General features: G+C 41.8%; 1 protein-coding gene across 1 annotated transcript in view; it reads left to right on the forward strand.

Annotated features, from left to right (window-relative positions):
• The window catches only part of DOCK2 (dedicator of cytokinesis 2), a 418,491-nt gene that overhangs the window by 32,183 nt on the left and 373,409 nt on the right, over positions 1 to 12,899 (forward strand). Inside the window, exons 6-7 of the mRNA XM_035014007.1 lie at positions 2,559 to 2,707; positions 7,717 to 7,852. Of these exons, the coding sequence (XP_034869898.1) occupies positions 2,559 to 2,707; positions 7,717 to 7,852 (285 nt within the window). The remainder of the gene's footprint in view (positions 1 to 2,558; positions 2,708 to 7,716; positions 7,853 to 12,899) is intronic.

The raw sequence follows: 12,899 nt of genomic DNA on the forward strand, positions 1-12,899 counted from the left end.
CCTGGGATCATGACCTGAGCCGAAGGCAGACGCTTAACGACTGAGCCACCCAGGCGCCCCTCCACTACCCCTTTTTTAAACGTCACATACACCTACACCGTGGAAGCTTGGTGTCTTCCCTTAAGAAATCTTTGAATATCAAGTCCATCATGCCCTTTACCTTAGTGAAGAGAACTTTCAACCTCTGGTATTCCAGTATCACCTTCATGATTCTTGCCATGTCTGCATACCACCTGTATTATATTTGCTTAATACCTAAATTGGCTCCCTTTTTAGTAAACTTAAGTAATTCACGTAAGGAATTTTACAGCATGCCATGTCATTCCAACAACGATTTCCAGTTCTCCAACACTATAATTCAATTCAATTCTAATGCTGACTCCCCAGAGTCAGTTTCAGATTCCATAAGGTTAAGAACTCAAAACTACAAGATTGACCTCACTTCAGATGCCAGTTGCAAGTCTTGGGTCCCCAGGCTACCCGCACTTCTGTCCAAACTTAGTACAAATTCAGGGGTTCATCATTCCTCTCTACCTCCACCTCGGGTCTCCTAATTCCTTAGATCAATTCACAGAGCTCTGGAAAGAGCTATACTTATGATCACTGTTTTAGTATAAAGGCTACAATGCAGGGGTGCCTCAGTGGCTCAGTCAGTTAAGTGACTGCCTTCGGCTCAGGTCATGATCTCAGAGTCCTGGGATGGAGACTCATGTCTGGCTCCCCACTCAGTGGGGAGTCTGCTTCTCCCTCTTCCTCTGCCTTTCCCCCTGCTCATGCTCTCTCTCTTTCAAATAAATAAATAAAATCTTTAAAAAAAAAAAGCGTTTAGGGGCACCTGAGTGGCTCAGTCATTAAGCGTCTGCCTTCGGCTCAGGTCATGATCCCAGAGTCCTGAGATCGAGCCCCGCGTCAGGCTCCCTGCTCGGCGGGAAGCCTGCTTCTCCCTCTCCCACTCCCCCTGCTTGTGTTCCCTCTCTCGTTGTGTCTCTCTGTCAAATAAATAAAATCTTAAAAAATAAAAATAAAAAAAGTGTTAAAAAAAAAAGACTACGATGCAGGAACAGCCAAATGGAAGAGATACACAGGTAAGGGAAGTAGGGTGGGGTTGAGCACAGAGCTTCCATGCCTTCTCTCGGCATGCCGCTTTCCCTGCACATAGATATGTTCACTATCTGGGAAGCTCCTTAAACCTTGTTGATTGGAAGTTTTAATCAAAGTTTCATTACATAGGCATGATTGATGAAATCTTTGGACATTGGTGATTGAACTCCATCCCCAGCCTCTCTCCCTTCCTCGAAGGGGAAGGGGGTGATTGAACTCCATCCCCAGCCTCTCTCCCTTCCTGGAAGGGGAAAGGGGATGGGAGTGGGGCTGAAAGTTCCAACTCTCTAATCACATGGTAGATTCCTCTGGCATCCAGCTTCCCATCCAGAAGCTGTGGAGGGGGCCACCAAGAGTCATGTCATTAGCATAAACTCAGGTATGGTCAAAAGGAGCCCATTATGAATAAGAAAAGAGGCTCTTATCACTCAGGAAATTTCAAGGGCTTTAGGAGCTGTGTGCCAAGAACTGGGGACAAAGGACAAATACATATGTGTGTGTGTGTGTGTGTGTCTGTATATGCTTTCCCAAATGGAAAGCCAAAAGTGCTTGGCATGATTAGAAGAACATTATTCAAATAAAAACAATGAAAACAAGGCAATGTTATTAAATGCTTGCTATAGTACCTGTCAAAAGCTCTGAGCTCAAGACCTCTCTCTCTTTGTTAAAAAAAGGAACTGACAAACGTGAAAGAGGGGTTAAAGACATATTACCATGAAGGGTGCCTGGGTGGCTCAGTCATTAAGCATCTGCCTTCAGCTCAGGTCATGATCCCAGGGTCCTGGGATTGAGCCCTGCATCGGGCTCCCTGCTCAGCCAGGAGCCTGCTTCTCCCTCTTCCACTCCCCCTGTTTGTGTTCCCTCTCTCGCTGTGTCTCTCTGTCAAATAAATAAATAAATAAAATCTTTAAAAAAAAGACATATTACCATGAAACTGCACCTTTCTCCTTCCTTTCTACAAGGATGGAAGGAGAATCACCATATGGGTCTGTGTTATTTAACATTGGGTCTTTGTATCACCAAAGCCATTGTGTCCCACAGGTTGTACACGTCACATGTGGGGGAATGCTGCCCTAGAAATAGGCCTTTATCACCAGAAAAATGGTCCTGGTTCCCAGCCTTAAAGAGCTTGAGCTCTGGGACCTGCGTTACAGCAGATATTCATGGCATTTCTGCTCAATGAGTATCTTTTCTGATGGCAGTCCAGAGATCACGCTTTCTTTAGCCAGAAGTGATTAGGATTATCACTTTCATTTCTGGAAGTCTCTGTGGCCCAGCGGGAGGAAATATGTGGATGATGGAGACTACCGCCCAATCCATTGATAGCTGGGTAGGGGCCAGGAGAGATGTCCATGTCATGACCCCTGAACATGCTTGATTGACTTTGACACAGTTTGCCACATAGATGCCAACACACCCTCGGTCCATGTGACTGTGCACTGTTTCCTGTCTTGTAGGCCAGCAAAAAGGAACGGTTCATGCAGGTGCAGTCCATGATGTATGACCTGATGGAGTGGCGGTCCCAGCTCCTCTCAGGAACTCTGCCCAAGGATGAGCTGAAGGAACTGAAGCAGAAAGTCACATCTAAAATTGACTATGGCAACAAGTAAGTCTCTCTTTTCTCAGAAAAAATGCTCTCTTCTCCTACCTAGCCCCCTTCTTCCCTGTCTCCCTCCAGAGAAACTTGGTTTCATTTTTAGATGCGTTGTTTGCCACTTTCTATTTGAGAGAAGGCTGTTACCAACTCGGTGCTTGTGTGCCTTTCTTATCACCCCCGTGGGACCTAGGGACATGCAAGCAGAGAGAGGGCTTGCTTATGCAGTGCTTATTACTGGGCTGAGAGATTTAGGACACTCATTTAACCTACTTCCGAGGGGCTGGGGAGCACAATCATGCTGGTTCACTTTTGGCTTAGTTGTCATTTTATTTCTGCACTTACAAAACTCTCCCTTAAATCCCAGTGTGAGACTTAATGTCCCTTCCCCCATCCTAAATTATCCAAGCCACATGCCATCAGCTAACTCATATGCATAGTTACAAAAGTGTTTCCTCAAAAGTGAAGAAGCAGAAAGTGTTTGGAGTTTGAATGCTTTTAAGTTAAAGAGAACATGAGACATCTTTTTGAGGCAGGACAACCCACTGATAATAATAGTAGTGATAATAATATTACAAGTAACACTTAATCCAAGCTTATTATGTATCAGGCTTGATGCTACATGTTTTACATTCAGTGTCTTATTTAATTCTTATAACTCTATGGGGCATGCAGTTTTATTGTCCACATTTGTTTTCAGATGAAGAAACTAAGGCCCTTAAAGAGGCCAAGTAATTTGTCCAGAATCACATGGCTATTAATGGCAGAACCAGAATTTAGATCTAAGCAATCTGGCTCCAGAGTCCATAGGCCCGCCACTATGCTACCTGGATGCATTTGAGAACTCCTCCCTCCTGGTTATTTGGATGACCTCTAAATCCTACTCATTTGCTTATTCATCCCAACAACAAACATGTCTCGAACACTTATGATTGGTCTGATACCTTGCTAGCTGTTGAAGCTCTAGAAATAAAAGCTCTTGTCTGCTAAGGAACCACAGTCTGGTTAGGAGTAAGCTACAGGCAAACTGCTAATATGTATTGTGGTAAGTTTGATGGCTTATAAAACAAGAGTACTCTTAATTCAATGTGGAGAAGGAAGTCAAGGAAGGCTTCCTGAAGGAGGTAACCCTGAGGGTAATTTTGAAAGATAAAGAAGTATTAAGTAGGGAAAAAAAAAAAAAGAAAAGGAAGGTAGGAGTGCATGAGAGAGCATGGCAGGTTTAGAAGATTGTGAAATGGGTCAGAAGCCTGGGCCATAAGGCCCAAGGGGGAAGTAGAAAGAGCCCATTTAAGGCGATAAGAAGGAAATTTCCCAGCAGCCAGGCTTTCTTGCCTTTGTCGTATGCACTAGAAAGAAGATCCATAGGCACTAGGAAAGTCAACGGGTCCAGCTTACAGCTGCTTCCCATCCCAGGAGCCCAGTCCTTCTGCTGGTTCCACTGCTGGCGGCTGGCAAGCGTGTCCAAATCTGCTCATAATGCACATCATCCCAAAGTGACAGGAAGGGTTTGCCACACAGCTGCTGCCGCCACTGGTGCAGTGACATCGTTAGCTGGGAACGGTCACAGCTGGGAGTGTGAGTATCAAGGGAGATTAGCTGCTTTGCAGTAATGGCCTCTGTGACCTTCAGATGTTGTTTCTTCATCCTAAGAAAAAAGGCCAAGGTTGGAAGAAATGGTCACCGCTCGTAGGAAGCTTTCTCTGATTTTCCCCTACCCACCCCTGGCTGGGTGAGGTGCTCTTGCAGGCCCTTAGCACCCTCCACAGTAATCACCTCCTTACTGGCCTGTCTCCCCTGCTGTGATGGGAACCCTATAAGACAGTGGCTATCTAATTTACCTCTCTGTGTCGGGAACAGGGTCTGCACACGAGAGGTGCTCAGTGAATGATAGCTAGATGAGTGCATGAATGGTGGTGATGGGAGGAGGAGGAGAGGGTCCTCCCCAGGTCAGCGGTGCCTCTGCAGCATTGTTTGGACCAGCCCTGTGCTTCTGGTTTCAGTCACTTCCCTTTGGGGAAGTGAGAGGCATCCTTGGAAACGGAGACCCTGAGCTAGGGAGCCCCTTGCTTCTTGCCTCCCTTCCCTGATGACTTAGCTGGAAGGGAGGGAGATTTGGACACCTTCAGTTATCACCAGCTTGGCGTGTTTGGAGCTCAGAGTTCTAATATGGGGTGGATGGCTTCCTGTGAGAGTCAGGGAAGCATGATGGATGGGAATTTAGGGCTGGAGCACTGACCAGAATCAGCCTATTTCTCCCATCAATCACTTTGTTCCTTCATTCAGACCTCAAACTTTTGTTGAGCACCTGCTAGGCCTCGAGGACACAGATATTTACAAACTACAGCTGCTATCTCAACAACAAAAAGCAAGCAGAGAATTAAGAATAACTTACTGAGTGGTGACTATCTGCCAGGTGCTGTTTTAAGCACTTTCCATACATTAATTCAGTTAAATCTCATGACAACTCTATGAAGTAGGTAAGTACTATTATCATCCCTATTTCTCAGTTGACGGAAATAAGGCTCACAGAGTGATTAGGTCATTTTGCCCCAGATGACTGAAATTTGAACCAATAGCTTGGCTCCAGAGTTCAAGTGCTTAACTATTACTGCATTCTATTGCCTCCAAGGACAGTGTAGGTTAATATGGGAGAGAGAGAAGTGAACAGACAGTGGAGTAGGAAGTCATGCCTTTCCCAAGAGCAGGAAGCACAGACAAGAGGGCAGGGGGAGGCAGGGAGGTGGCTGACATCTGCCTGGAATCTAACAAGACTAGTGGGAATTATTAGGTAAAGAAATTGGGGGTGGGGGGAGAATGTGGGAGGAGCTCAGAGATTAACATGAACATGGAGAGGAAGGCAGACTGGGGCTGGAACCTTAAAGGCCTAAGTGCCAAATAAAGGAGTTTGGATTTGTCCAGAGGATGATCAGGAACCACAGAAGGAGCCATTTCTGTTTTCATTACCATTAAAATGTTTTTGTTTTTGAAAAATTCATATGGTAGAGACTTCTTCCCCTGCCCTTGTTTTGGGTTCATCTTATCACTTTCTCAAACAGAAGAGAGCAGTGTGGGACTACCTCTGAGGAGAGAATGTCAGAATGCTCATTTCTCCAAAGTAAATGGTCTGCTGTTCAATTGGGAGACAGCCTTTCCTAACCTTGGGTTATGGGACTTCTGACAGTCCTGGGCTGTAACTACTAAAGCTTCTGAAATTCCACGTGAGACCAATAATGGGCAAGCCCCTTGGTCTCCAAGGAGTGAGGAATCCTCAAATGACTCCTCCAAATCCCAAGATAGCTGGACCCTAAAGAAGGTTTTATTCATACATTTTAGAATCGAATCCACTTTGATAAATTTTGAAGAAAAAGAGCTAGAGAGATCTTGGCATTAAATTATGTATTGGCTATGCTCCATCTTTTCTGAGGTCACGCGAGTCTCTGCTCAGCATTAGTTGAAAGCATTTATTCCCCCTTAGCATCGCCCGTTCGGCAGCATGGCTGTGCAACATTATGAGTCATATCTAGTTGGAAGTTAATTTCCTAATCAATGTGGACAAACGGGTGAACCTTGGCTCCCTTCTGTTTGCATTTGGATGAGATGAGAGATGTGCTTCTCATCTGGTTCTCAAATAAGAGGTGGAAACAGTCTCCTTCATTTGTCCTTGCTGCCTTCCAGAATCTGGTACTCAATAATGGTTCCTAGTAGGACCACTGTTGGCCTTCTCAGAGTCTTCATCAGCCCACTTCCCCCTACCTTCTTTGTATGGACAGCGAGGTCCTCCGTCTCAACATCAAGTGCAAAAGCAGCTTCAAATCCAGGCCTCTGCAAACCTACCCTTGGTCCCCTAATCCAGTACTGCTCCTAAGTGCCTCCCATCTAGAAAATATACTGTAGAGGTTAAGAGTACAACCAGGATGCCACATTACTTTTTAACTAGCTATGTGATCTTGAGCAAATTAATTAGCCCCCATATCTTTGGTCTTTCCTCATTTGTAAAATGGGGGTATTAATAGTACATAAAATGCATTAATATACATAAAACATTTAACGTATGTGAGCTTACGGCAAGTGCTGTATGTTTGCTGTTATTAAGTATCATTGATGTCAATCAGAATGACAGATGCAGTTGAAACAAATCAATACCAAGCAGGGGAAAGCTTGTGGCCTGGAAGTCAAAGAGCTAAAGAGCAAGCTGTGGATAACAAGCAATATATCTGAGATTTTTTTCCCCAGCAACTGTGTTCAAAATGTTCAATAGATAACATATGAATACCTTCTCTGCTATATGTTATATTATATTTTATTATATTATGTTATATTATGTTATATTATATCATATCACATTGTAAAACAACTTAAGATAAGGCACATGTCTCCTTTGACCCCTCCGCCCCTTTTGGTCCCAGAGTCCTACCCCTCCTCACAGGTACCCCTGTTGGTAGTATTGGTGGTTTGGCACTTTTTGTCCAAACCCTTCTCTTTTTTCTTTTCATTCATGTACATGCATCCTGACAATATATCTGGCTCGGTTTATTTGTTTATATTAACCTAGTGTATGCATCTTTCCATACTTTATTTTTTTCACTGAGATATATCATTAAACATATTAAAGCTATATCATATTTGTTAAGCACTGCTACATGGAATTCCATTACAGGTCACAGTTTACTTAGCTATTCTCCCTTTGACAGACATTGTGGTTTTGTTCAACATTTTGCTGATGCAAGCAATGCTGTAATACAAGTTCTCGCTCAAATGTGGATGTTTCTCTAGATTCAGTATCGCAGGAGGTATACATTTTAAGCAAATTTAATATACACTGCCAGAGTACCACCCAAAGAGGCTGAACTATACCAGTATGCCTCACAGCTGTGTGCAAGGCTGTTGGTGTAGAGCTGTTCCATGGAAGTCTGCAATTCTCAGAGACCAGGAGAACTTTCTGGTATAAACTTCTCACCAACATCTTAAAGGCTTAAGCCTCCCCTGATTTATCCTCACCCTCTGTTTTTGCTTTTCAGAATTCTTGAGCTTGATCTGATTGTCAGAGATGACGATGGAAATATCTTAGACCCTGATAATACCAGCGTCATCAGCTTGTTCCATGCACACGAGGAAGCGACTGATAAAATCACAGAGCGCATCAAGGAAGAAATGGTGAGCTTTGTAAAATAGGCTTTGGCAGTCATATAGCAGTCATATACTTCATATACATCATAAACTTCAAATAATAGGCTAATTAACCAGACTCTATTATTCAAGGAGATATCTGTCCTATGACCTGAGATGATCAGTAACCACATGCATTTTATTGTGTTTTTGTACTCGGGTCTGTAATTCATTCTGCATCTATCCCACAGGTAGTTTAATGTAAGGCAAGTTTCCTGTTCTCATGGAGATTTTATATTCCAGAGAGGGGAAAAGAAGAAAGGCAATAAGAAGTAAATAAATAAATGGACAAATTAATTCCAGATGGTGTTAAGTCTCTAAAAGGCAATAAGCTAGGGTTATGTGAATCAGGAGCTATTTTAAAAGGTAACATCAAGAAAGGCCTCTCTCAGAAGAGACATCTGAGTTGACACTTGAATAATATGAAGTCACCAGGCCTGGGAAGACCCAGGGACAAAGTGTTGCAGGCAGAGGGAACAGTAAGTGAAAAGGCCCTGAGGTAGGACTGTGTTCTCAATGTTCAAGGAGTAGGAAGACCAGTGTGGATGGGACATGATGAGCAGTAGGAAAGTGTAAGCAATGATTTGGAGAGGTAGGGAGCAAAAGCCAGCTCTCACAGGGCCAGAGGTGTCACGGAAAAGAGTTAAGATGTTATCCCAAGTATGGTGGAAAGCCAACAAAAGAGTTCAAGGAAACTTTTTTTTTTCAAATTTAACATAATCTGACTTACGATTAAAAAAGTCATTTTAGCCACTGTGTATTATTTGAAAACAACTTTGTTTTTAGTTTTATTAAGATAATTTCACACAAAATTAATTCTTTATGAACTATAGTCTACTGAATCTTACTAAGGTATAGTGTTGAGTCAACTCCACCATAATCACGATATCAACAGTTGTGTCACCCTGAAAGTTTTTTTGAGTCCCCTTGTCATTGATCCCCTTTCCCAATCTCCAGGCCCAGGCAATCCCTAATTTGTTTTCTGTGATTACACTTTTGCCTCTTCTAGAGTTTCATATAAATGAAATCATATGGTTTTTGTGTTTGATTTATTTTACTCAGCATGGTGTTTTTGAGGTTCACGTTGTATATATTACTTTTTTTTTTTTATTGTTGAGTTGCTGTACCATCAACTAGTTGTCCATTGTTGGACATGTGGGTTGTTTCCACCTGGGGCCTATATAATTAGTACTGCTAAGAACATTTGCAAACATATGTGCAGACATATATTTTCATTCTTTTTAAGTAATACCTGATAGTAGGGTTGCTGGTTCCTATGATTCGTGTATGTTCGACATTTTAAGAGACTGCCATACTATTTCCAAAAGGGCTGTACAATTTTGCATTCCCATCAGTAGTATGTGAGAGTTCCAGTAGCTCTGCATTCTTTCAACACTTGGTCTTGCCTGTCTCTTAACTTTAGCCATTCTAGTGGTTGTGTGGTGGTATCTTATTGTGGTTTTAATTTGCATTTCTCTGAATGACTAGTGATGTTGAGCATCTGTCTCTTCACGTGCTTACTGGCCATGGCCATTTGTATCCTTTTTTTTGTGAAGAGTCTGTTCAAATATTTTACCCATTTTAATTGGGTTGATTTTTTTATCACTGAGTTGTAGAAACTCTTTGTATGTTCTAAATACAATTGTATATTTGTATATTCTGAATACAGATTCTTTATCAGATATATGCTTTGTGAATATATTTTCCCAGTCTGTGCCTAGCCTTTTCATTTCCTTAAATGAATTTTTAAATTTTATTTATTTTATTTTATTATGTTATGTTAATCACCATATATTACATCATTAGTTTTGATGTAGTGTTCCATGAGTCATTGTTTGCATATAAGACCCAGTGCTCTTTCTGTACGTGCCCTCTTTAATACCCATCACCAGGCTAACCCATCCACCCACCCCCTCCCCTCTAGAACCCTCAGTTTGTTTCTCAGAGCCCATAGACTCTCATGATTCATCTCCCCCTCCAATTTCCCCCCCTTCATTTTTCCCTTTCTACTATCTTCTTCTTTTTTTTTTTAACATATAATGTATTATTTGTTTCAGAGGTACAGATCTGTGATTCAACAGTCTTGCACACTTCACAGTGCTCACCATAACACATACACTCTCCAATGTCTATCACCCAGCCACCCCATCCCTCCCACCCCCCACCACTCCAGCAACCCTCAGTTTGTTTCCTGAGATTAAGAATTCCTCATATCACTGAGATCATATGACATATGTCTTTCTCTGATTGACTTATTTCACTCAGCATAATACCCTCCAGTTCCATCTACATCGTTGCAAATGGCAAGATTTCATTCCTTTTGATGGCTGCATAATATTCCATTGCATATACATACCACATCTTCTTTATCCATTCAATTTTGATGGACAGGTTGGCTCTTTCCATAGTTTGGCTATTTTGGACATTACTGCTGTAAACATCAGGGTGCCCATAACCCTTTGGATCACTACATTTGTATCTTTGGGGTAAATACCCAGTAGTGCAATTGCCGGGTCATACGGTAGCTCTATTTTCAACTTTTTGAGGAACCTCCATACTGTTTTCCAGAGTGGCTGCACCAGCTTGCATTCCCACCAACAGTGGAGGAGGGTTCCCCTTTCTTCGCATCCCCGCCAACATCTGTCGTTTCCTGACTTGTTAATTTTAGCCCTTCTGACTGGTGTGAGGTGGTATCTCATTGTTTTGATTTGGATTTCCCTGATGCCAAGCGATGTTGAGCACTTTTTCATGTGTCTGTTGGCCATTTGGCTGTCTTTGGAAAAATGTCTTTTCATGTCTTCTGCCCATTTCTTGATTGGATCATTTGTTCTTTGGGTGTTGAGTTTAAAAAGTTCTTTATAGAGTTTGGATACTAGCCCTTTATCTGATATGTCATTTGCAAATATCTTCTCCCATTCTGTCAGTTGTCTTTTGGTTTTGTTGACTGTTTCTTTTGCTGTGCAAAAGCTTTTGATCTTGATGAAGTCCCAATAGTTCATTTTTGCTCTTGCTTCCCTTGCTTTTGGTGATGTTTCTAGGAAGAAGTTGCTGCGGCTGAGGTCGAAGAGGTTGCTGACTGTGTTCTCCTTTAGGATTTTGATGGATTGCTGTCTCACATTTAGGTCTTTCAACCATTTGGGGTCTATTTTTGTGTGTGGTGTAAGGAAATGGTCCAGTTTCATTCTTCTGCATGTGGCTGTCCAATTTTCCCAACACCATTTGTTGAAGAGACTGTCTTTTTTCCATTGGACATTCTTTCCTGCTTTGTCAAAGATTAGTTGACCATAGAGTTGAGGGTCCATTTCTGGGCTCTCTCTTCTGTTCTATTGATCTGTGTGTCTGTTTTTGTGCCAGTACCATACTGTCTTGATGATGACAGCTTTGTAATAGAGCTTAAAGTCTGGAATTGTGATGCCACCAGCTTTACTTTTTCAACATTCCTCTGGCTATTTGGGGTCTTTTCTGGTTCCATACAAATTTTAGCATGATTTGTTCCATTTCTTTGAAAAAAGTGGATGGTATTTTGATAGGGATTGCATTGAATGTGTAGATTGCTGTAGGTAGCATTGACATCTTCACAATATTTGTTCTTCCAGTCCATGAGCATGGAACATTTTTCCATTTCTTTGTGTCTTCCTCAATTACTCTCATGACTATTTTATAGTTTTCTGAGTACAGATTCTTTGCCTCTTTGGTTAGATTTCTTCCTAGGTATCTTATGGTTTTGGGTGCAAATGTAAATGGGATCAACCCCTTAATTTCTCTTTCTTTTGTCTTGTTGTTAGTGTATGGGAATGCCACCGATTTCCTGCATTGATTTTATATCCTGCCACTTTACTGAATTCCTGTATGAGTTCTAGCAGTTTTGGGGTGGAGTCTTTTGGGTTTTCCACATAAAGTATCATATCATCGGCAAAGAGTGAGAGTTTGACTTCTTCTTTGCTGATTCGGATGCCTTTTATTTCTTTTTGTTGTCTGATTGCTGTGGCTAGGGCTTCTAGTACTATGTTGAATAGCAGTGGTGATAGTGGACATCCCTGCCGTGTTCCTGACCTTGGGGGAAAGCTCTCAGTTTTTCCCCATTGACAATGATATTCGCTGTTGGTTTTTCATAGATGGCTTTTAGGATATTGAGGTATGTACCCTCTATCCCTATACTCTGAAGAGTTTTAATCAAGAAAGGATGCTGTACTTTGTCAAATGTTTTTTCTGCATCTATTGAGAGGATCATATCGTTCTTATTCTTTCATTTATTAATGTCTTGTGTCACATTGATTGATTTGCAGATGTTGAACTAACCTTGCAGCCCAGGGATAAATCCCACTTGATCGTGGTGAATAATCGTTTTAATGTACTGTTGGATCCTATTGGCTAGTATTTTGGTGAGAATTTTTGCATCCATGTTCATCAAGGATATTGGTCTGTAATTCTCCTTTTTGATGGGGTCTTTGTCTGGTTTGGGGATCAAGGTAATGGTGGCCTCATAAAACGAGTTTAGAAGTTTTCCTTCCATTTCTATTTTTTGGAACAGTTTCAGAAGAATAGGTATTAATTCTTCTTTAAATGTTTGGTAGAATTCCCCTGGGAAGCCATCTGGCCCTGGGCTCTTGTTTCTTGGGACATTTTTGATGACTACTTCAATTTCCTTAGTGGTTATAGGTCTGTTCAGGTCTTCTATTTCTTCCTGGTTCACTTTTGGTAGTTTATACATCTCTAGGAATGCATCCATTTCTTCCAGATTATCTAATTTGCTGGCGTATAGTTGCTCCTAATATGTTCTTACAATTGTTCGTATTTCTTTGGTGTTGGTTGTGATCTCTCCTCTTTCTTCATGATTTTATTTCTTTGGGTCCTTTCTCTTTTCTTTTTGAGAAGTCTAGCCAGGGTTTATCCATCTTATTAATTCTTTCAAAGAACCAGCTCCTAGTTTTGTTGATCTGTTCTACTGTTCTTTTGGTTTCTATTTCACTGATTTCTGTTCTGATCTTTATTATTTCTCTTCTCCTTCTGGGCTTAGGCTTTATTTGCTGTTCTT

The sequence above is a fragment of the Mirounga leonina genome, unplaced genomic scaffold (assembly GCF_011800145.1).
Source record: "Mirounga leonina isolate KUSES-001 unplaced genomic scaffold, KU_Mleo_1.0 Mir_104, whole genome shotgun sequence".
NCBI classification, from domain to species: domain Eukaryota; kingdom Metazoa; phylum Chordata; class Mammalia; order Carnivora; family Phocidae; genus Mirounga; species Mirounga leonina.